Below are 24,844 nucleotides of genomic sequence, written 5' to 3' on the forward strand. Positions count from 1 at the left end.
TTTTTTTCAAATGTTTTGTTGAGTTTGTTTTTAGGCAGCTTCTTCCTTTTAACTTTCTGGGGAAATGCATGATGCTTGATACATGTAGTATGGCTATGTTTGTTTATTACGTATATTTATATGAAATGCTAGAGGCTGCTTATAGAAATGTAGCATTAACAAAATCTAAATATATATATATCTTCACACCAGTTTGACAATTGAGTCAAAATTGCGGCACTCACAGGATTACAGCAGGTTACTTTTATTTCATGACAGGACCCCAAACAAACTAACACCAATGCGTTTGGACCCTCACGGTCTTGATCACGGTCAATATATATACGCATGATGCCCGGTATGTCGCCTCCGGCCCTAGCTATATGAACACTTTGCTCTACCTTACATGAGATCGAATTGCCAATTCACAGTACTCATAAATCTTTCTAGTAGATACATTAATTAGTGAAAGTATCTTGGCTGCTTTATAGTTGTTTGAGAAGTGGTAGTTAATATAAAGAATTCTACAGTTGCTTTTAAAATGATGCTCTTCTCCAGTTCCTCCCATTGTTGCAAAAGCGTCCCATACCTTTCCAGCTTCCTAGGGAAATGCACAAGTCCAGTACAGCTCCTGTGGATTTGTGTGTGTTTTTATTTACACTGATATGAAATGTTAGTGGCTAGTCCCAGGAGTGCAGCACTATTACAAGCTAAAATTAGCATCTGATAGAGACTTCCAGTTGCAGATTCCTTAACTTAGAATTTTCCCCCAGGCGTCAGACTGGATCCGGAGATTTTTCTTCGAGCAATACCCTTGCGCGTCGGCAAGTGGCGTAAGTCGACTCCGCGGGTGCTGTAGGCGTCATGATCGCGGTGATGACATCAGGAGTATATATAGATGCCGTCCTCGTGCAGTGACATCAGTTCTTTTCTTTCCGCACCACGCGCTGACCTGGAGAAGAGCTACCCTGGCTATTTTTTGGCCGAATTCGACCATTTTGTCGAGTTTTTTTTGTGTGCTTTTAGTGCGTCAAGGATGTCCCCGAAGACCGGGTTCAAGCCATGCGAGGACTGTCATCAGACGATATCGGATCCTCATCGGGTTTGTCTGTGATGTCTCGAGCTCGACCCGAAGCCATGCTCCGAGTGCCGTGCCATGCACCCGAAGGCTTTGAGGGAGCGGTCCCTAAAGCTAATGGCGGCCGGCACTCGACTTCGCATAGGTCCCGGTCTCGTTCGAGAGGAAGGACTCGAGATCGGTCGCGGAGTCATCACCACTCGTCTTCTTTTAAATCCTTGAGTCAAGGTAAGAAGAAGAAGTCGAAGAAGTCCCATCGCTTCCAGACTTCGTCCCGTCGCTCGGCCGACACGGGAAGAGCATCCACACACTAGGCCTCCATCCTCGGAGCCTGCGTCTGGGTCAGCTCCGTGCTTCCCCGAGTTTCCTGGAGCCAGAGCAACCCCCACCCAGCTTAAAGAGTTTTATGAGGCCATGCGTCTCATATTTGGGCGGTCCGACCCAGATACAGCACATTTGGGGCCGAGTGGTACGGCTGAGGGGCCTTCGGGTTTCACACCGGCATCTTCAGCTACCAAGGTCACCTCCGGATCCGTGCGTGGATCCGCACTGGCACCGGTCGTACCCTTGAGACCTTCCCCCGCGCCAGGTCGATTATTGACACCCCCGACGTCGGTGGTGCCCACTTTCAACGTCAACCTGATTCTTATCTCCGACGACTCGAAGGTGCTTCAGCCTGGGCCTTCTACTTCAGAACCACTTTTGCCTTGTAATGAAGCCCTCACCAATGTCCTTTAGGGTACAAACCCAACACAGGGGCTCCTGTGAATAGGACTATTGCACGCCGCCATCGGCCCGGCTCTGAACGACCCTAAATTCCTGTCCCAACACCCACACCTGACAGTCTTGTTATCCAGGCTTATTCTTCTTCAGGCGCATTTCCTTCTGCACCCCCGGATAGGGAATCCAAAAGGTTGGAACAGTTTGGCAAGAAGTTGTTTTCTTCCTCCAGTCTCGTGCTGCGGTCTGTGAATACTGCATGCCTTTTGGGCCGCTATACCTAGTCTTTGTGGGATATGGTTGCGCAAGTCCTGCCGCAGATACCGGAGGAGGCCTGTGCTATCATCTCCTAAGCTGTGAATGATGGGAGAGATGCGGCAAAGTTCACAATCTGTTGTGGGCTGGACACGACCGACTCTCTGGGCAGATCGGTTGCTACGATGGTGGCCTTACAATGCCACGCTTGGTTACGTACTTCTGGTTTTTCATGGGATGTCCAACAGTCACTCATGGACATGCCCTTTGATGGCTCCCGTCTCTTCGGAGACAAAGCGGACTCGGCCTTGGAGAGATTCAAGGGTTCCTGGGCAAAGGCTCGGTCCCTCGGTCCTTCCTTGGCCCCTTGCCCACCACAGTCTGCTTTTCACCCCTTTTGTGGCCACGGAAAGGGCTGCCTGTCACATCCTCCACACAGCCACCGTGCCTCACACGCTGGTCAGCCTATGCGTGGCCGAGGACACGGAATCCCACGTGGCAGTGGGACAGGGAATCAGAGGTCTGTCCAGTCCACCTGTGCCCCCGCTGCAGCCTCCAAACCCTCCTAGTCCGTCCCCTCACTCATGTATAGTTGGTGGCAGGATTTGCCATATATTGGCACAATATCACCATGGACAGGTGGGTTTTGGAGATCGTTTGACAGGGCTACTCCCTCCCTTTCGAATCTGCTTTGCCACCCATGCCACCATCCTTTCGATTACCTTCCAGAGGATCATTTGGCACTTCTCCGCCAGGAAGTCGCAGCTCTCTTGACCAAGGGAGCCATAGAAAAGATCACTGTGCCAGAAGTAGGTTGTGGTTGTTATTACCGCTACTTTCTGATACCAAAGAAGGACAAGGGCTTACGTCCAATCCTAGACCTTCAGGACCTAAACTACTTCCTCAAGAAGGAGAAACTCAAAATGCTCACCCGGGCTCAGGTTCTGTCCGCCTTGGACCCAGGAGACTGGATGGTAGTGTTGGACTTGCAGGTCGCTTATTCCTACATCCCCATCCTGCCTGCCCACAGACGTTACCTACGATTCGTGGTAGGTCACGAGCACTTTCAGTTTACCGTGCTCCCCTTCGGCCTTACCAGTGCCCCTCTGTGTTCACGAAAGTGATGGCGTTAGTTGCAGTTCATCTGCGCAGGCTAGGGGTTTCAGTCTTCCCCTACCTCGACGACTGGCTGTTGAAGGTGGACTCGCCCCAGAAAGTCATCTCCCAGACTATGGCGAACCTCCTGAACATGCTGGTGTTCACTATAAACGTCTCGAAGTCACACCTGACCCCCTCTCAGTCGCTCCCTTTCATTGGAGCGGTTCTGGACACAGTGCAGTTTTGGGCTTATCCTCCCAAAAAACGAGTCCAAGACATTCAGGCTATGATTCTGCTCTTTCGGCCTCGGTATTGGGTTTCGGTGAGACCGACACTGAGGCTGCTGGGCCTCATGGCCTCCTGCATCCTGCTAGTAACATATGCCAGATTGCATATGCGGGCTCTGCAGTGGGATCTGAAGTTCCAGTGGGCGCAGCATCAGGGGAATCTCTCCGACCTGGTCCAGATCTCAGAGGGGACTGTGAAAGACCTTCAGTGGTGGCTTTCGAATCTGCTTTGGGTCCACGGCAGATCCCTCTCCCTTCATCCAACATGTTCTCGCTATAGTGACAGATGCATCACTTCTGGGTGGGGGTGGCCACATGGGAGAGGCAGAGATCCGAGGACTCTGGTCTCCAGCGGAGTCGGGGCTCCATATCCAGACAATACTACTGCAATGTGGTATTGCAACAAACAGGGCGGAGTAGGGTCCTGGACCCTTTGTCAGGAGGCACTACGCCTCTAGACATGGCTGAAACATCAAGGCATTACCATGATGGTTCAACATCTGGAGGGTTCCCTCAACGCCAGAGCGGACGAACTCAGCTGTTGATGCACAGCCGATCACGAATGTCGTCTCCATTCAGAGGTGCTGCAAGGTCTCTTTCAGCAGTGGAGAGAGCCTTGGTTAGATCTGTTTGCATCTGCAGAGAACGTGCAATGTCAACTGTTTTGCGCATTGGAGTTTCCAAGGCGGCACTCGCACGGAGATGCTTTTCGTCTCGAGTGGAACTCCGGCCTCCTTTCCGCCTATACCTCTTCTGTCCAGAGTTCTCAAGAAAATCAGGAACGACCGGGCCCAAGCAGTGGCGTAGCGTGGGGGTGCAGGGGGGCCGGGCGCAACATCTGGGGGGGGGACTCGAGTGCTAAAATCCACGGGTTAGGGGGCGCAAATTACTTGCCTTGCCCCGGGTGCTGACAACCCACGCTACGCCACTGGGCCCAAGTCATCTTGGTGGCTCCAGACTGGGCGAGGATAGTATGGTATCCAGAGCTATTGAGCATGTCCATCGATCCTCCACTCAGACTGCCTCTTTGGGCAGATCTTCTGTCGCAGCAACAGGGGACGGTTATTCACCCAAACCTGTTCAACCTCCGCCTTCATGCATGGAGACTGAGCTGCAACAGTTGACGGCTTTTGCCCTTCCACCCGAAGTCTGCAATGTTATCTTGGCAGCCAGACGTCCATCAACTAAAACTGTCGTTGGAATAAATTTGTGGCATGGTGTACCAAGAAATCTGTTGATCCCCTTTCCGCCCCTCTATCTGAGGTTCTTCTGTTCATTCTTTCTTTAGCCCAGCAGGGCTCTGCTTTGGGCACCCTTAAAGGGTATTTATCTGCCCTTTCGGCCTTTCTTAGGCTACCTGATCAGCCCTCACTCTTTAAATCTCCTATTGTGAATAGATTCCTAAAAGGGCTCACCCATTTATTTCCTCCCATTCCATTTATCATGCCTCAGTGGGACCTTAATCTTGTACTTAACTTATTTGATGTGTACCCCCTTTGAGCCAATGCATAATTGTCCCTTGTGGCTCCTCACCTTTAAAACTGTCTTTCTGGTCGCTATCACCTCTGCTCGTAGGGTGAGTGAGCTACAGGCCCTTTCCTCAGCCTCCATACTTGTCTGTGCACCCTGACAAAGTTGTGTTGCGCACTAGAGCTTCCTTCCTTCCTAAGGTGGTTACGCCCTCTTGTGTTGGCCAGCCCATCACTTTGCCTACTTTCTACGCACCCCCACATCCTTCCCATGAGGAGGAGAGACTCCACCGTCTGGACCCAAAAAGAGTGTTGGCATTCTACCTCAATCATACTAAAGATTTCCAGGTGGACGATCAACTCTTCATTGGGGATGTGGGTGCGAAAAAAGGGAAGGCAGTGCAAAAGCTTACCATCTCTCGATTGGTGCTTCTTTGCATCAAAATGTGCTATGCTTTGGCCAAGAAGCAACCTCCTGAAGGCTTGTGTTCTCATTCCACCAGAGCAACTGCTGCTTCCACTGCGTTAGCGTGCGGAGTTCCTGTCCTGGATATCTGCCAGGTGGCTACGTGGGTGTCTCTCCAAACGTTTGCTAAGCACTACTGCCTGGACAGTCGATACGGCTACTTTGTTTGTTCGGTCCTACAGGACTTTCTAGTATGATCTTGGGTCGCAGCCCACTGCTGAGGATGGCATTGCTTGGGTATCTCTTCTAAGGTAAGGAATCTGCAACTAGAAGTCTCTATCAGATGTACAATTTACTTACCTTCAGTAACAAAATATCTGGTAGAGGCATATTCTAGTTGCAGATTCCTTACTGCCCACCCATCCTCCCCGCTTGCGAACTGATTTCCAGGGACAGGGATTCCCCCTTTCAGGTCCTTAGCGCTGGCGTACCAATCTCAGTGTTATTAGCTGCTCTGTGCTTTGTTGTGGAAACTCGTTAAAAGAAACTGATGTCACTGCGTGAGGGCGGCGTCTACTACTCTCGACGAAATCACGGCGACTACAATGCCCGCAGAGTCGACCGACGGCACCTGCCAACGTGCAAGAGTATTGCTTGAAGAAAAATCTCCAGATCCAGTCTGACGCCTGGGGGAAAATTCAAAGGTAAGAAATCTGCAACTAGAATATGTCTCTACCAGATATTTTGTTGCCAAAGGTAAGTAACTTGTACTTTATATTTCTGCTGCAGATGGCTAATAATCACAGTTCTGTATTTTGTTTTCTGCTTTAGTTTGACGCTGTGTTTGTTTGGGCATGTTTTCTTATCTGTATATACATGTTGCTTTCTGCAGGTATATTAACCCTTTGTGCTTCCTTAGCTAAGCTATAATTGCCAGTACATGAAGTTTCAAACTCTTTCCAGCAGGTATATTAAATAGTTGTAGTATTTGGGCATTTTTATAGTTGCCTGAAATGCATCTGCAATCTCAGCTAGTCTGCAGTTGTTTTGAAAATTATGTACCTTTACCAATCTAGACCCAGCTGTTACAGTGGCCCCACCCTTTCCAGCTTTCTAGGGATACGCAGAGCTTGGTACAGCTGCTGTGGCCTTGTACAGCTGCTGTGGCTTGTTATAGCTGCTATGGCTGTCTCTGTCTGTTTATTTACACGGATATTAAATGTGATAAGGTGGTTCCAGGATTGCAGCACTACCACAAGGTTAAAAAAAACTAGAGAAGTCGGAGACTAATCACACTCATTTATGTTTCAATCTGTATTATTTTACTCAGTCTTTCATTTTAAGGCATGTTCTGTGATCGGCATACTACAAGTTGTGTGTAGCATGTATCTTAACCATGTGTGCTAGCTTAGATGACCTCTGCTTGCCAAAACACTAAACTTAGAACCCTATCTAGCAGGTAAATGAATTAGTTGAAACCTTTTGAGACTTTTATCTTTGCTGGAACCAGTTTGACATACAAGTATTTCTGCACTTTATTTGTAATAATGATGCTCTTTTACAAACCTGGACTCATCCTCCCTCTCCCCCGAGCCCACCCCGCAGCAAAAGTGGCCTGCTTTTTTATTTAAAAGGAGAACACGTAAACAACAACAGATGTTGTTCACAGTTAGGACAAACATCTTGTAAGCATTTTTTTAAGGGCAAATCATTTAATGTCTACGCGTGAGTCACATACACATCTGGTCATCATACAGATACCATTCTTTACTGTTCCTTTTGCATAGGGGAGCAGACTCCGACTTCGAACAGCTACAAAGTAGTCCGTTGTCTACATCACTTAACACTCTTTTGTGATGCAGCCATCTCGGTTTGATCTTGTTAAAGGTGTGAGCTCATTTCAACCACTTGTCTACTCAATATAGGTTTTTATTTAGAATGGGGATCACATGTTGGCTGCTTGGAGGCATTGATATCCAATGTTAGCGGCTGCTTACGAGAATGCAGTGCCACAAGCATAAAATACATTCATACTGTTGCCGGACAATCACACATCTGTATGTTTCATCCATTACTATTTTACCCAGCTTTTTCTGTTTGTGCCTATTTTGGGAATTGCATTGTATACCTTGTTTGCTGTACTTATGTTAACCCTGTGTGCTCCTTTACAAAAGCTATAACTGCCATTGCACAAAACTTTTTTTTTTTTTCTTTAGCAGGTATATTATTAATTAATATAACTAGTTTGGCATTTTTATAATTTCCTTCTATTTGCTGGAAATCCCAGTTAGTCTGCAATTGTTTTCAGAATGATGCACTTTTGTAAAACCGGCCCAGTGTTGAAAAAGTGACTTTTACCTTTCCATCTTCCCCGGACACCCGCGATGCCTTGTCCAGCAAGTGTGCCTATGCTTGTCTTTTTATTTTTTACTCTGATATTAAATGTGAGAGTCTAGCTATAAGAGTGCAGCACTACCAGAAACTCCAAATATATTCTTATTGCTGCAAGCAGCAGGTGCATAAACTCTCTGAGCTTCATTTGTTAGTTCTAATTATTAATACACGAAATTTAAAACTATCTCCAGCAGGTACATTAATAAATACAAGTATTATGGTACTTTTATCGTTGCTTGACAACTGTTGGAAATTAAAAGAACTTTGCAGTTGTTTTGAAAATGGTTCACTTCGCCTATACTCCCCCACCCCCTGCTGCAAACGCGTCCTCCGCCCTTTTAGTTTCCAAGGGAAATGTTTGGCCATATTCTTTGAACTGCATAGCACACATTGTTTGTACAGGTATATTAACCCTCTGGGGTATCATTCACGAGCTATAACTGCCCTTACAGGAAACTCTGATCTGTCTTTAGCATGTGTATTAAATAATAGAAGCATTTTGGCACTTTTATAATGGCCTTGAAATTGCTAGGAATATGAGTTACTCTGCAATTGTTTTTAAAATGATGCACTTTTATAAAACCGGTCCGCGCTGTAAAAGCAGCCCCCACGTTTCCAGCTTCCTGGGAAAACTCATGATGACACTGTCATAACCTATAATTTCATCTTGTCGCCCAAGTAGAAGGATAATAATTACACTTCTGTATGTATTATGTGTTATTATTTGAGGCAGAGTTTTATGTTTGGCTATGTTCTGTGATTTGCATACTACAGCTATTACACAAGACACTACGCCACCCTCCAACCAAGGTTATAATTACATATGCACTCATGCACATCATTACACAATAACAGACAAACATAGTGAACCTGCATTCACATCTAAAAGGCGAGACCGGTTGGCTATGCCAATGCTTTTGTGGCTTATTGTGGGCCTGTTTTACGCATAGATGCCAATAGACCTGATTCAGCTGGGAGGCTCCCGATTTTTAAGCAAAAGTGGCTTTATTTTGTCTGTCTTCCGACTGAAACTTCCTCTGCTTTAATAGAAGTCAGCGACGGAGATAGAATCTCCCGATTATTTTTTTAAATCCCTTCACTTTCCTCTTCTACAGTGTTGGCATGTATGTTTATGTCCTGTACCATTTTATTTTATTTGGAATTCCCGCAAGAAGTGCCTGCAGCAAACACAAATGTATGCACTCGACTATATCTTGAAAAACATATGCACAGCGCGTCTTAAGATCAAAACTCACTTGATTTGCCAATGTGGGACACTTGTTCAGCTGTCTGATTAACTAATGGGGGTGGGGGGCATTTTTATTTCGCTGCCAGGGCATATTTTTGGCCCCAGTTCGGTCCCTATGGCAAGGACTCTCGGCAGCCAGCCAGTCTACTGCCTGCATACCGCGAAGTCAGGCTTGGTGCCAAATGGTTACTCCCCGCGCACGGATGGAACGTTCCGAAATGAAGTCACGCGAGTGTCTTGCTCCGTTTCTCACAGTTGAGTTTGTCCAGGCTGCTTCTGTCCCGCTGCCACAATCTAGAGCACCTCTTTCCTACCAACCGTGCTATTCACCCATAATATACCTGTGGTTACTTACGGTCAGTGCAATGATTGTGCTGTACACCCCCCCTCAAAATGTGCCGCTAAGTACGTTATGTAAGTAAATGTCATGCTCGTGCATTCTACGGAGAAATAGCAAATGTAAACGTCACTGATTACCAGAGAGCGACTCGACATAAATAGATGTTCATTCACTGATTTTTGTAGACCGTGCGTCTTTCACGATTAGCATTCAAACTTCTAGGTAAAGTGCTTCAGTAAACCTTTTCACTTTCTTTACTGCTGTCCATCGCCATCTTGTGGGTAGAGACAGTATTTCTCTCACAGGATCTAAAGTAAATGCACTTGGGTAGTCTGTTATATTTCATTTGCAAACCATCACAATCAGGAAACTGAGTCTCTAAGGCATGGGTACTCACAAACTTTTTCTCGGGGGCCAAAATTGAAGTATGGTTGAAGTGACAGCGGGGGGCGGGGCTTAGAGGGGGAACAACCACCCCACCCCCTTTTTCAAAACAATGCTAAACAATGCTGTATTTTGAATCCAGGTATAACTACAAACCTACAAAGGGGACATTTTGAAAAACATTTTTTTTATCAGACAATAGTAATCTTAAGAGGCATGGCATGGTAATTCTTGTGAACAGGATATTCAGCACAGGCCCAATGCAGCACAGTTTTCTCTGAGTCTGGAAAATAGGTATGTCAAAGGAAGACATACTACGAACTTATTTTGCACTTCATGTCTCTTATTAGTGTTCTGTAATCTGGTATTATGTCTGAAACGGCAAGCCTTAAGAGCTGATCCAGATGTAAGTCTGTTAGCTTATTTCTGAATTTACTCTTCAAAAGTCCCATTGTGGAAAACGAACTTTCGCAAACATATGTTGACCCGAACATACAAATTATTTTCTGGGCCACTGTAAAAAGAACAGGAAATTTGTTTTTTTTCAGCATGCTGGGTCACACAGCAATAGAAATCAACTGTGCGCGAAATGCCAGGGGCCAGATAAAAAAAAGTGTATTATTGTAAGACATTTTCAACAGCCCTGGCTCTAGTAGTATATTCCTATACTAATCACAAGAGCCAAATGGGAATGTTCCAGAGTATATCCCTATCCTAATCACAAGAGACATTTAATTAGATGCAGCAGCCATTTATCATCCGCACCCCTGGGAGGAGGAGTAAGCTGAAGGTGTTTGCCCATCACACAAAGTGTACCCCACTGGACACTTCACAAATGGTTTGATTTATATTGGGATTGTCATCTGATTTTTGGTAGTTTTCATGGGTGGGTGGTTTCTCTCTGGCTGTACTGGGTTGGTGGGTATGGGTTATAAAAGTAAGCATTATTGTTTAGAGGTTGCACAAACAAAGGTCTAACTTGGTGCCTAAGCATTACAAGACAAAGATACAGCAGCACAGTTCTTACCCTTGCAGGGTCCGGTCTATCACACACAGCGACATCTGCTCTCACCCCTATCGCCATCTGCACACAGCGCCATCTGCACACAGCGCCATTTGCTCCCACCCCTACCCCAATAACACACACAGCGCCATCTGCACACAGCGCCATCTGCTCCCACCCCTACCCCAGTAACACACACAGCGCCATCTGCACACAGCGCCATCTGCTCTCACCCCTACCCCAGTAACACACACTGCGCCATCTGCACACTGCGCCATCTGCTCTCACCCCTACCCCAGTAACACACACAGCGCCATCTGCACACAGCGCCATCTGCTCCCACCCCTACCCCAGTAACACACACAGTGCCATCTGCACACAGCGCCATCTGCTCTCACCCCTACCCCAGTAACACACACTGCGCCATCTGCTCTCACCCCTACCCCAGTAACACACACTGCGCCATCTGCACACAGCGCCATCTGCTCCCACCCCTACCCCAGTAACACACACTGCGCCATCTGCACACAGCGCCATCTGCTCTCACCCCTACCCCAGTAACACACACAGCGCCATCTGCACACAGCGCCATCTGCTCCCACCCCTACCCCAGTAACACACACAGCGCCATCTGCACACTGCGCCATCTGCTCTCACCCCTACCCCAGTAACACACACTGCGCCATCTGCACACTGCACCATCTGCTCTCACCCCTACCCCAGTAACACACACAGCGCCATCTGCACACAGCGCCATCTGCTCTCACCCCTACCCCAGTAACACACACAGCGCCATCTGCACACAGCGCCATCTGCTCCCACCCCTACCCCAGTAACACACACAGCGCCATCTGCACACAGCGCCATCTGCTCTCACTCCTACCCCAGTAACACACACAGCGCCATCTGCTCTCACCCCTACCCCAGTAACACACACTGCGCCATCTGCACACAGCGCCATCTGCTCTCACCCCTACCCCAGTAACACACACTGCGCCATCTGCACACAGCGCCATCTGCTCTCACCCCTACCCCAGTAACACACACAGCGCGCACACACACAGTGCCATCTGCTCTCACCCCTACCCCAGTAACACACACACACACAGCGCACACACACAGCGCAATCTGCTCACAGCACCATCTGCTCTCACCCCTACCCCAGTAACACACACTGCGCCATCTGCTCTCACCCCTACCCCAGTAACACGCACAGCGCGCACACACACAGCGCCATCTGCTCTCACCCCTACCCCAGTAACACACACACACAGCGCACACACACAGCGCAATCTGCTCACAGCGCCATCTGCTCTCACCCCTACCCCAGTAACACACACTGCGCCATCTGCACACAGCGCCATCTGCTCCCACCCCTACCCCAGTAACACACACAGCGCCATCTGCACACAGCGCCATCTGCTCTCACCCCTACCCCAGTAACACACACTGCGCCATCTGCGCACAGCGCCATCTGCTCTCACCCCTACCCCAGTAACACACACAGCGCGCACACACACAGTGCCATCTGCTCTCACCCCTACCCCAGTAACACACACACACACAGCGCACACACACAGCGCAATCTGCTCACAGCACCATCTGCTCTCACCCCTACCCCAGTAACACACACTGCGCCATCTGCACACAGCGCCATCTGCTCTCACCCCTACCCCAGTAACACACACAGCGCGCACACACACAGTGCCATCTGCTCTCACCCCTACCCCAGTAACACACACACACAGCGCACACACACAGCGCAATCTGCTCACACACACACTACATTAAAAACAAATAAATAAATAAATAACCAAAGAGCCTTACCTGACTCAAAGCACTGTAAAGATGCCACAAATGTGGAACAGCAAGCAGGCAGGCGGGCAGCAGACGTGGAGCCGGTGACAGGAAGCAGACGACAAAGCCCCGTAAAAGTTAGCTGCAAGCGCTGACTTTTATGGGGCTTTGGCTTCCAGGATCGTCAGGGTAACGCCATAAACAATGGCCGACGTACGTAAACATAGAGGAGGGCCGCGGGAGCATGCGCAAGGAAGCCACTGTTGCGCATGCTCCCGCGGCCCTCTTCTATGTTTACATACTGGTGCCATTATGATATGGCGTTTGGTGTGCGTCTCGCGGGCCGCCAAGCTAGGTCCGTGGGGCCGCTGGCGGCCCGCGGGCCGTACTTTGAGTACCGTTGCTCTAAGGCCAATAAAATAAGAAACGTGCAAGGCATACTGACAAGCAAACAACCTGAAAAATTCAATTTTGGTTAATATTGCAGGTTTAGGGAGTGTTATGAAGTTGCAGCTGCATCCAGGTTTGCGCAGTACTGATACCAAAGTTAGCAAAAATGTTAATCGCATTCTATGTAAGGAATTATATATTATACAGTAATTGTCTTTTATTCTTTTTATCTTACATCTTGGAATTTCTTTTGTAAGTATAATGTAAATAACCTCAGAATTATTCATTTTTTTCTGTGCACTGAAAATGTTTCATTTCCTTAGACAAATCCTTTCACTTATCTTTGCATGCTGCATCTTGTGTGGTGTTTCTCTAGTTGGGATCTCATCCCACCCTACTGTAGTACAAAGTAGTTCACCAGCTACATCATCCAGATATGCCATGTTTGTACCTGAAATGTGTACCATTTCTCTCTTGAAGTAGAATCCAAACATCTTATCCATCATATGTCATGGAAAAACACTTGCTTAAGCAACAACCTTCTACTAAGGGCAGTAAGGGTTCTTAAAGACCACGAAACCTATAACAAGGGGAGGGCTTTTAATATACTTTGCGGCAGAGGGCTGTACCAGTTGTTAAAGTTGAACCAGAGTTATAGACATGAGCTACAGGCGGAGGGCTTGTAACAAACGTGAGGGCCTTTAACAACCGCTATATCCTGCAGCAGACTGGCTGGAATGCTTTTCGAACTTTCCACCCACTAAGGGTGCAATCTTCTAAATTAAAAGGGGAGAGACAGAAAGGCAAACATTGGAGCATAAGGTTTATACCACCATTTATTGTCCCTGAGCCACTTCATTGTCTTCAATGGAGCTCCCAACATTCTGATGTAATTTACCTTTTCATGACAGAAACATCAAACCGTAACAGTAATTTAGTGCTAAAGATGTTTAACTTGTTTTCATTCACAGGAAAAAGCGAAAGTCCTACAGGATCGAGGAGTTGCTTACATCAACACTGATTCTGCTATAGAAGGTACTAACAACTGTTCAGATCACCCCCTAGACATTTATTTTTCTCAGTTTGATGTGAAGTGAGGGTGTTCTCATAAAATATAACGTGATTAATATTCATTGTGTCAAGCAACTGCGTCCTCTGTTTAACATTAACTATTTGGCCTTTAAAACCTCTTACTTCTTTTCCCAGAACAGAGTTTTTGACATTGTTTTATCCGATCAAGCTGTCAATGGATTTGTTAGCATTAGTTGTTCTGAATTTCCTGTGTTATTTTGACTGTTGTCTCAGTTGCAATTTGCTTTTCATATGGGATAACATATCCTTTCCTATGCCATTCAAGTATCAAAAATCACTGAGAAGTTCCAAGGTCATACAGAAGAATAGGGCTGTAGGTCTAATTCTGTAAGAATGTCACAGAATCCTGAGTTAACTCGTGATGTCCTTTTTTTAGGGCTGGCGTTAGGCGAGACCCCTTGATTTTACTAAATTCACAAGTATACTGGTTTTACGTATAGGGCATTTCATCCAGTCCTTCTCACCTATTTGTCTGTAATTGTGTCATTGACATTTTTCTTCCTCTCACAGCAGCACAAGTTTGAGGCAATTGGTCAGCTCACATCAGCCTACAAGGAGGAATTTTAACAACTGCTGGCCACGTTAGCAATAACTTGGACTGAGGAACAAAATAGGCTACAGAGTGTCATAAGTGCTCCATGTGCAGTACAAATTCAAGGACTTGACTTCTGATGTAGAACAACTGCCAATTGCATTTAATGTGAACATCTGAAAACACATTCTCAGATTTTAACAGATGCAGCCTGTCCATAAGGGCTGAGGGACCATGCCCCCTCACCTGTTGCCCCTCAAGAAGAGTGTCAGGCTTAGCAAAGGTCAGCCTGACAGACACTTTTCATTTTTGGTCAGGCAGCCACAAGCAAAACATGGCTAAATGTGCAGGCTCATGGCTGCCTGAGCTGAACTTGGCTGGGCTGAAGATGTCACAGCTTCTGTGTAGAGTGCCTTTGTTAGCTTAGCTCATCAAAGGTCCTTGAGGCCCTCTCCCTCGGTGATGCTGGGTAGCGTCACTCATTACATTGGACCTGGGGGCTTCAGTTTTAAGCCCCAAAGCACCCAGAGCTGAGTGTCAATCAGTGACTCCTCATCATAGAGTTGGGGTGTGGTCAGCAGTCTCACTGACCCCATCCCACTCTGTGACAAGGTTGGGACTGCTCCCTTCCCTCATTGGCTGACCTAAGGTAAGTGTGATTTTCTTTTTCTTCTTTTAATTAGTGTTTGGTGTATGCCAGCATGTATGTTATAGCATATATGTTTGAATATGTGGTAGCTAGTGTTGTGAATGGATGTGCGTGTGTGTGAATGAATGGATGTGTGTGTATATGTGTGTCCCGTCTGCCTCTCTCTCTCCTAAAATTACTGGCTGCCACTGGATTTAAACATATATTGTTTGAGACATCCTAAGAGATAGGTATTTGTTTCAGCTCTTAATGCGTTTAACTAACATAGTGGTACATGATACTTTTTTTGCTAGAGCTTGCTTTACAGGTAGCCTGTATTTCTGCTTTGGTATATTCAAATAAACCTTTGTGCTAATTATTTGGGGTGTTCAAAAGTTGTTTTAAATGTAATTGAGAAAAGTAAAATTCAATGCATCTCAGCCAATTGACATACCATGCTCTTGCTTATTTTTAATGTCTACCCCTTTAACACCTAGGGTGATTACCATGTACACAATTTAAAAATAGCTCCAAGGTGTTCTTATAATGTACATAAATGTCATGGGCTAAAGCCACAAATCACAATGAAAGTTTCTCGCAGTCTTGTCAAGGTCTTAGCAAACAATGGTGTAACTACCTGGCACTTGAATGCACTAGGAGTAAAAAAAAAAAAAAAACAGATGCATTGCCAAAAAGGTTGGTCATGTATCACTTGAGTCAATTTCTACTTCATCTCAAAGAGGAATAAATGGGATGGGCATCGCCCAAGAAGCATTCAAACAACTCAAAACAAAGAACAGTAGTGCATTTAGGGCCCGTTATTGATACACATCATTCACATTCAAAGGTGAAAATCCAAACCATTATGATGTAAATTAAACAGCTGGTGCCAGCATGCAGCTCTACCTAAAAACTTTATGTACAACCAAACTATCCGTTATTTCTCTGGTAGGCCCCAAACTTTGGGCATGCTATTCTGAAAATATTCACAAATGAGAAGTCCTTATCTTTATCAAGAAGGACACTCCACAGCAAATGCTAACATACAGAATGAAATGCATGCTTTGGAGCCACAAATAATGTTTAATTCATTCTTTATTCAAAATGAAACTTGGTGATCTGAATCAGGATACACATTTCTTCTATACTTTCTGTCCCTCTCCTAAATCCTGCTTGAAGTGGTGGTTGGCGGGAGAAATAATTAACGTTTGTCATACCAGGTTCAATCCGATTTAGTATGATTTCAGGAATTAATTTCAATAAACAATCCAGAAAGGAGTGGAAGGTGATCATTTTTCTAATCACACCTGGAGCTCTTTTAATTATATATTGGAATTATTTCATCTAATTTCCATGAGTCTAGAAAGATCTGTTTAGCCAGAATAGAACTATATACAGTGATAGGGATCCCACAGCAGTAAAACAGGTTTACAGAGATCATGCATAATGAATGAGTCAGTAGTCTTGTTTCGAAGCTTGAGAACTTAAAGGCAAACTCACACTCATGAACAATGAAGGGACACACATTATTATATATAATAATATTCAGGACCAGGGAAGAAAGCCAACATGGCTAGATCTTCATAAGTTACTTTAAAATATCCTGAATCTAACTTTGTTCACTCATATACTCAAGCACCAGTTCCTAGTGGACTATGTCTCCACCAAAACCAACCTTTGGAAATATTTAGTGTCTATACCCAAAAATGATGAATTGGAGCAAACTAAGTCCTGTCCACATTGTTGCGTTTCTTCGCTCTAAATCATTTTACATGCTCTTTTCTGGTCTGAAAAGTATCTTGTTTTAGTACACCCCAAGCCATCTTATTTAAGAGCATCCGATCCTATTGTACTCTGAATTATACCAGTCATAATGAGCTTTTACGTGTAGTTGCCTACATTTATAGGTAGCTACACTTGAGTAAAATGTACTTATAACATCAGAATTTGATAGCATTTCTTTTAGTAATGCTGTTTCCAGTTTGGTTACTTCTACAAGAAGTAGTGCTTAATTTATTCAATTTGACACAATCATTTCAATTTTAATAAATTCCTAGTGTGAAGCATGGACATTGACAGTGTTTGCTACATTAATTCTTTTACACTGTTTGGAAATCCCTGGAACCAGAAAGACGCTATCAGGGTGTTGTGAACCCTAACCCACTCCTCCAAATTACATATTCTTTCCTATTACCTCTACCATTATCTCTGGATGTGGTTTACTTACCATGTCCAGTCAGTGCTGGTGGCAGTGTACCGTTCTTTTAGTGGTCAATTGCTGAATTGTCATTTTTAGCTATTCATGGGAGAGCATGATGCTTAGAGACCAATTCAAGTAAAGTCCACTAACGTGTCATCGTTCAACCCTATGTAGACATTCATGTGTGAACGTTCAGCACATGTGCATGCATGGTTTCAGGACTCCATGTTGTTCATGAGAATGTATGTGCGCTGTTACCTGTGGGATACATTTTGGCTTGCTCTGGTCTGACTTGGCACGAAATAGAGGTTGGAAATCAGAAAACAGCCCACAAAGAGTGAAAGTGTTAAGCCTGTATTGTCGTAGTTGGGCTCTTGCTCTAGGCAAGACTGCTGGTTTAAGGATGACAGTACTTATGTCTGTAGGTGACTATGCCAGTCCTACAACGAGTCGCAACTGTCGTCCCAACCCTCCCGGCTCACAAGCAGCACCTCACCAGAAACCCAAACTTTAAAAGGTAATTTGTGGCAGCCCTTATGCATGGACTCCTCAAGAGTGTGATATCTCAGGGAGTGTCGTGGTTAAAGGTAGATTACCCCTTTCTGACATTAGCAACATGTCTCAATCAAACACAGGCAATGAAGAAGATGCAGTAAAGTTTCAATAGGTTTTATTTAGCAAAACTGCATTCTGCGATATATTGCATGGGCTACAATGATTAGGATAATGAACAGTGCAAGAAACATAATGGTAAAGACAAGTCATTAATACAAAGACCCCCACCATCTTGCAATATCATGAAATGACGAAGTGTGAAATATGTCCTAATAGCCTAGCATGATAGGCCTAACCTCTAACCTAAAGGCGAGCTAGGTATGTTAAACCTAATCTGCCAATGCCATGTCCATGAGAAGAGCCCCCAGCCCTCGTTCCCTTGGTGCTCAGACTCCTTAGATACACAAAGACTGCGTCAACGTGATGTGCAGCATCGATAGCAGCAATGGCATCTGGTCGGAATCCCTCTGACTATCTCTTTAAGTGAGGAATATTTATACAGATCTACTTGGACCCCTGGAGTAGGTTTGTCCCCAAACAATAAATAACAAGGCATGCTTGGAACGGTAATTTATATAAACAATTCCCTCGAAAGCGTGAAGAGGGAAAGTACCTAAAGTGAACACCTACAGTTTGTTTATCTTTGTCACTCGATATTGACACCTTAGCGCGGTGGTACTGATAACGTAAACTAAAACATGGGCCTAACTAAAAACAAGGCAGCCATCTTAAAAGATTTAATTGAATGAATACGCTAAAACAGAGCAAGCTAAGTAGGGTAAAGGTCACTAGGTGACGGGGGCACGAGTCTGCAAGCCAAAGGCTACGCTAACTCCTGTATCCCATTAAAACAAACTAGGATTCACAACAGTATCCTGAGGAAAGTGAGGTGGGATGGACACAGTACTGCCTTTAGAAATCCTATGTGACCTTGTCAGTAAGGGATTTCTGATTAGTCCTTCCTAAAAAGAATGAGGCCGGTCAGCACTGACAGTTGCTAGTGAAATAGAAGTTTTAGGGAAAAAACATAGGGCCTGATTACAACTTTGGAGGAGGTGTTAATCCATCCCAAAAGTGACGGTAAAGTGACAGATATATCACCAGCCGTATTACGAGTCCATTATATCCTATGGAACTCGTAATACGGCTGGTGGTATATCCGTCACTTTACCGTCACTTTTGGGACGGATTAACACCTCCTCTAAAGTTGTAATCAGGCCCATAGTCTTTATTTTCTTTTGAGTAACTGACCCCGGAAGGCTGAGTAGAGCCAGGTGCAATTTTTACACATGCTCCTGCTTGGAGCCAGTATCATCACATCCTGCTTTGAGGAGCCATCTACTCGAACAAATAACCTGTCTATGCTGCAGAGGAAACATGGCTACAAAAGGAAAGTAGGCTAAATACGTTTCTAAACGCAATGTGGAGATACATCCCCTGTCTGAAAATAAAAAAGTGGGCCTGAAATGTCCCCACTGTGTTCTAGTTCAAGCTGATTCAATACTCTGGAAGAATAGCTGCTGTGTTCAAAAAGTGTCTGCCTCAATTCTGTAAGTCTTGCTGGAGGAAGCAGTGGTTCTGCCATTGTCCCTGGCAGGTGCCTGCCTACTTTAAATGGAAAAATGAGAGCCTGGCCCTACCGGATCCTGCCCACTTCTGGAACAAAAGCCAGCTGCCTAGCATTAGGTGAGGAGTGCTTTAAAGGAAGCAGAGGAAACATGTGTTAGTGCTAAGAAGACCCGTGAAGTGCCCAGGATGCCCCAGTTATTTCTGCCTGACTGGAGATTCAAGTAGGACTGATGAGAGGTCATGTCCAACTTGACATTGTCAACTGAAAAGTAAATACAGCTTGAATTCAAGGCCTGTGATGCAGACTTCTTGTTCTGACTTTACCTCTATTGCCCTGCAGCAATTAAATCTGTGCAATGAACCAAAGCAGGAAGATCCTTCCACCTCAACTGCTGGAGTGCTTAAGGTGTTTTCATTGGACAACTGTTGTGCCGGTAGACTGACCGTAGAGAGATGGAGGGGGGTCTGCACGGGTGAGTACAAAAGCACGTCCCATGCACCAGCACCCCCACACTTGGTAATGCTGAGTGCACATCATATCAGGTAGCTCCATACACCTGAGAGACTTATACTGTAAACATTTGGCTATCAGATTTTGGTGAGGCAATTTATTGAACATTGCTATTGCTATCCGTACAAGAACTAACTACTAATTAGCTATGGACTGGCCTCTGGTACACAGTACTTCAGGAAACTTTGCTTCTGAGCATAGCGAGTCTGTACCTGAGCTGTAATCATGATTACTTCCAAGTTTTGATTCTGTAGAGAATGCTGTACATTTTGAAGTTCTTCCCTGAAGATCCACATACTTTGCATGTACCATATTAAGTTCTGGCATGATTAAAATACTTAACTGTTTCTGAAAAGACAATCATGCAGCTGTACATTTAATTCAAGCACCTGAGTTCTGAGTGTCTAACCCTCATGCTACCTCCCTGTGATGCCCTGAACTGTTCATCCTTGTCAAGTGCAGCAATGCATGCTTCACTCAGTTTGCAAAGCTGTGGAAGAGCACCCACTTTCAGCTTAGACTGCTCCAGAACATCAGGCAGTTCATTCCTCAACATGAAGTGTAAGCTGTAGTCCAGGCGCAGGTATTCTGCAAACTGAACTGTGGGACTTTTCTCACTCCAGTATCCCGAAGTCGTATCTGCCACTCCTGAGAGCAGTGCTTCACGCAGCTGCACACCATGAAATGTCACACAAATGTGATCACATTTATCGTATTCTTCATACTAAACAGTAGCTTCCTATTGAAGCAATAGCCCAATTTAAGATTGCATTGTCCTATTTGGTTGGAAAACTGAAAATATTTGGCACTCAGTGGGGATTGAGAAATGTTGATGCCCTCCTGTTGGAATTTCCAACATTCAAATAAAAACATTTTCTGAGATAAGGATTCTTTGCCATTGTAACTGAGATCTGGAACTGCATCGCACCAGGGCTTTGCAAAGCCTTGAGCTTTGCTATGTTTAAAATGGTTCTCAAAATCTTCCTTTTTGAGACAGATTTTGGATGAAACTGTGATGAACCTATGACCATGTCTTCTTTTTTGACTTATCCAATCTACCTGACCTTTCTCCTCTGATTCTAACTACTGGATTAATGCATTTTCATTGTTGCATATCTGTTATTTTTTATGTTGATTGTTATCCATGTTCTTCTTTTTCTCTTATAAAGCACTCTGGTGCCTTTGGACAAAGTTGTCCTATATAAAACCAGAAAAATAAATAAATAAACACATACTAGCACTGGCCCCAGGAACCCAGTGACAAGCGATCTTTACTGCAGGTGGGGCCCAGTAGCCCATTTCTTCCCTGTGACCTTTCACTCCCAAACATAGTCTGACATTTCACTTTATCATACCTTAAAAAGTAACCTATTTTTTTTTCTTGCTACTTAACTGTTTCCTGTCAGATTTATTCATGCAATAGCTTTTGTTTTTTTCTTAGCTTTTAATATTGTTACGATTTTGTTACAAAAATAACATATAACCTGTTTATGTGCCTATACTACTGATGTAAGAGAGGTTTCAAGATGTAAGATGTTCTAATTGCAGAGGTGTGTTTCTAATTCAGCAGTGAAGAGTAGAAGATAGGAGAGATCCAATGCATTGGGCATAGGTTGCTGTGGTGCAAATTACATGAGGTGGTGCAGGTCAAATGCCAGTTTCAGGATGTTATCAATGAAGGTGGAATCCAGTATTTGCTTGAAATCATTCTAAATTGGCTAAAAGATAGGTTAAATGGATTTGAGTAAACATTTCCATCAGGTAGATGAGGCTTTAGGTATGAGACAATGCAGAAGGGGAATGTTTCTGGGCAGGGATCTTGTGGAATACTTGCTGCAGAGATCAGTGGATGTGGCAGTGTAATTTGAGTGGAACAATTTTGCAAAGCCTGCCATGGAAAATGAGTCAAAACAAAACGTTCGTTGGTATGGTACCAGAACATTGTGGCCTGGATATTGTCTGACAAAAATGTTGTGTTTTAATATTGTTCGCATCCAGTGGAGCCATATTTTGTTATTGATATTCTGACACCGAATCACTGTATTGTATTTTATTTGAACACGTTTTCTGTCAATAAAAACCATTACACAAAGAAAAGAGAGAAAAAGAAAGGAGAGGAAAAGAAGAAAAAGAAACAGAACCACTGGTAAAGTATGTCTTTTTGAAAACACATTGTTGCTCTAAAGGTAGAACCATATGGAAAATGAATCAAAGACCAATGAAAGCACTTAAAAATACACTAGACAAAAAATAAGTTTTGCTGTTTTGACCTTAACTTTATAAGCCCAAGTTTTGTTATTTATGTTGTAGTGGGAAGATAGCTTCTGTGAACCCATATGTGAATAGTGCTTCTAGGAAACTTCTTGTGTGAGGGTGACGGGCCTATAGAAAGATAAGTGGCATGACTCTGGATGGTAGGAACAGCTATACTGAATAAGCATGCATTGCGCAAGAGTTTTGCACATAGTGACCCTGAAATCCCTCCTAGATCCAAAGAAGCCAAATTGGTTATCGTTGTAAGAGAGATTTAGTAAACCATTCAGTGGAGGAGTGGTGATGAGATTATTGGAGGAGGTAGGTAGGATCACAGGTTTAGATAAATCTGTTGTGTGGTAGGGTGAGGTGGGAAATACTGTGTGTTTACTTGAAGGAAGTGACTCCTGACAGGGAGTTGCAAAGATGGAGAGTGACGACCATTATGGCAGAGATGGCAGCAATGCAACTGACTTTGTTTGCTTCAATATAGTTGGGCAGTAGATAATGTAAACGTTGAAGAGGGTGGAGTAGTTTCTGATTAGGAAACATTTGTTGAGTTGAATTGAGTTTTGGTGGATAACTGTGACTCCTCCTTAACAGTCTGTCCTGAACTAGACATTTGATATAGATGTTAGGGGAATAAATACTTGAAACAGAGGTGAAAATTAATCATTCAGAGAATAGAATGCCAGTGTTTATAATATTGGATGGACTCTGCAATCTGTGAGTTGTGTTTTGCTGCAGATCTGCAGTTATGTATTATGTAATTTGGGTTAGTTTGTATCAGTTGAGTTATTTCTGAAGCAATAATGCAAACCGAAAATAGATTGTTGGAATTGGACCTCTTCTTCTATTACCTTCCAAGGAATGGATGTTGTGGGTGTCCGGCATGGGCGGGTTCAATTGTCTGAATTGTAAGCTTCTAGAAGTGAGTCACTGTCCTTTGAGAAATAATAGAGAGATCTCTCTGTTCGACATTCTTTGTGATTTTTGGGTAAGGATTCTTTGGAGGACTGGGTGTGCTTATCCTGTGGCACCATGACAAGGGGGATGTGAGAAGTTTTATGATTCATTACAACCGCGTTTGCGAATTTCAGATTTGCAGGTAATGAGCCAATATCTAGAAAACTGTAGTCCAGTTTTGTCTAGATGCTACTAATGATTGACTGAAACTGTGAAGGTTCCTGAGATAAAGCACTTTGTTCTCTGGGGGGTCTGAGTAAGGGTTATAGTTAAAGAAGCTTTTCTTCCTGTTTTAGGGCAGAGTTACTTTATCTATGGTGGATTAGTTCATTGACAGTTTATCAATTGCAATTGAGTGCCAGCCATGAGGGGTGTTCTTTTTTGCGTGTACTGGAAGGTAGAGATCAGGTAATTGGTCAAGTTAGAACCCATGATGAATCTTTAGAGGGTGATAGTGGTCACTCCAGTCATCAGGAGAGATAGCTTGGGACCAGAACTGATAGGCGTTTTCAGAGACAAAAGGGGGGGGAGTAAAATTTAGGGTTGATAGGTATATGAGGAGAGCAGATAGTTGCCAGGTACTGCGTGCCAGATCTGAGACTTTGGGCTTGACTCTTTTGAGATTAGAGAATAGAAGTCAAAAATTCTGAAGTTGTTGTCCAAAGCTTGGTTCATAATGTTGCCATTGTTGTACATTGAGATCACCACTTCCACTTTGAGGCTGGTGGGTGGAGATACCATTATTTCAAGGAATACAAGATAGGGATGTTGTGTGTCACTTGTAGAAGGTAGACAAAAGAGGTCTTTCCATCAGGGGGTGTTGTGATTGAAGAAAAGGTTATTGGGCTTCATCCACCCTTTCTTTGTCAAAGCATTGGCAGACTTTAAGAATTTCCAGAAATTCTTCGAATAGTGTGTTTTTCAGGACATCTTTTAAGAGATTAGGTGGATAGATTGTTTTCAGGTGCTACGCTCAGTTTTCAGTAATTTAAAGGCTGAAAGTAATGTTTTGAGGTAAAAAAATTCTTGTATAGTACACATAGAACAGAGTGTAGAGAGAGTGGGGAGAATCTATAAAGGTTGACAGTGGACATCTGAGGCTGATTCATATGACCAAAAAATGGGTAAAGAATATCCCACTCCAGAAATGATGTACCAGGTTAAGGGCACATCAGAATGACTTAAGGATTATTAGAACTTTAGAATGTTGAGAGGTCCATTGAAGACAATGGAGTAGCTTCAGGCATTTAATGGCTCAAATAATATTTGTCTTCATGTTTATCCCTTCTCAATTTAGAACATTCTACCCTTAATGGGTGGAGTTTTCTAATAGCCTTATAGCCCTTCTGCCTAAGGCAATACCGATTGTTAAAGATCCTCTCCCTCGTTCTAGGCCCTCTCCTGCAGCTCAAGTCTAACACTCTGGTTCAGGGCCTTTAACAACCAGTATATCCCTCGGCAGCGGGTGATAAGGCTATAGAAAAGGAGATTAGGGAGTGTTTGCACCTGGGAGAGAAGTGGCAACAGGGTTCGGTCTCAGAGCAAAGTCATCATGCTGCATGATTATACTGGGATCTTTTGTGTAATTATTTTGAGGCCGCCGAGGGGCATCATACCAGGAGACATTTAACACTAATAGAAGGGGAAAGAACCGTCAGCACCCATATTACTGTCATATTAGACCCAGGG

The 24,844-nt window shown here is 44.5% G+C and overlaps 1 protein-coding gene across 1 annotated transcript in view; it reads left to right on the forward strand.

Moving 5' to 3' along the window:
• LOC138249851 (N-acetylated-alpha-linked acidic dipeptidase 2-like) overlaps nucleotides 1-24,844 on the forward strand; it is a 700,770-nt gene that overhangs the window by 554,759 nt on the left and 121,167 nt on the right. The window contains exon 13 of the mRNA XM_069204013.1: nucleotides 13,821-13,884. Within this exon, the coding sequence (XP_069060114.1) occupies nucleotides 13,821-13,884 (64 nt within the window). The remainder of the gene's footprint in view (nucleotides 1-13,820; nucleotides 13,885-24,844) is intronic.

This window comes from Pleurodeles waltl, chromosome 8 (assembly GCF_031143425.1).
Source record: "Pleurodeles waltl isolate 20211129_DDA chromosome 8, aPleWal1.hap1.20221129, whole genome shotgun sequence".
NCBI classification, from domain to species: domain Eukaryota; kingdom Metazoa; phylum Chordata; class Amphibia; order Caudata; family Salamandridae; genus Pleurodeles; species Pleurodeles waltl.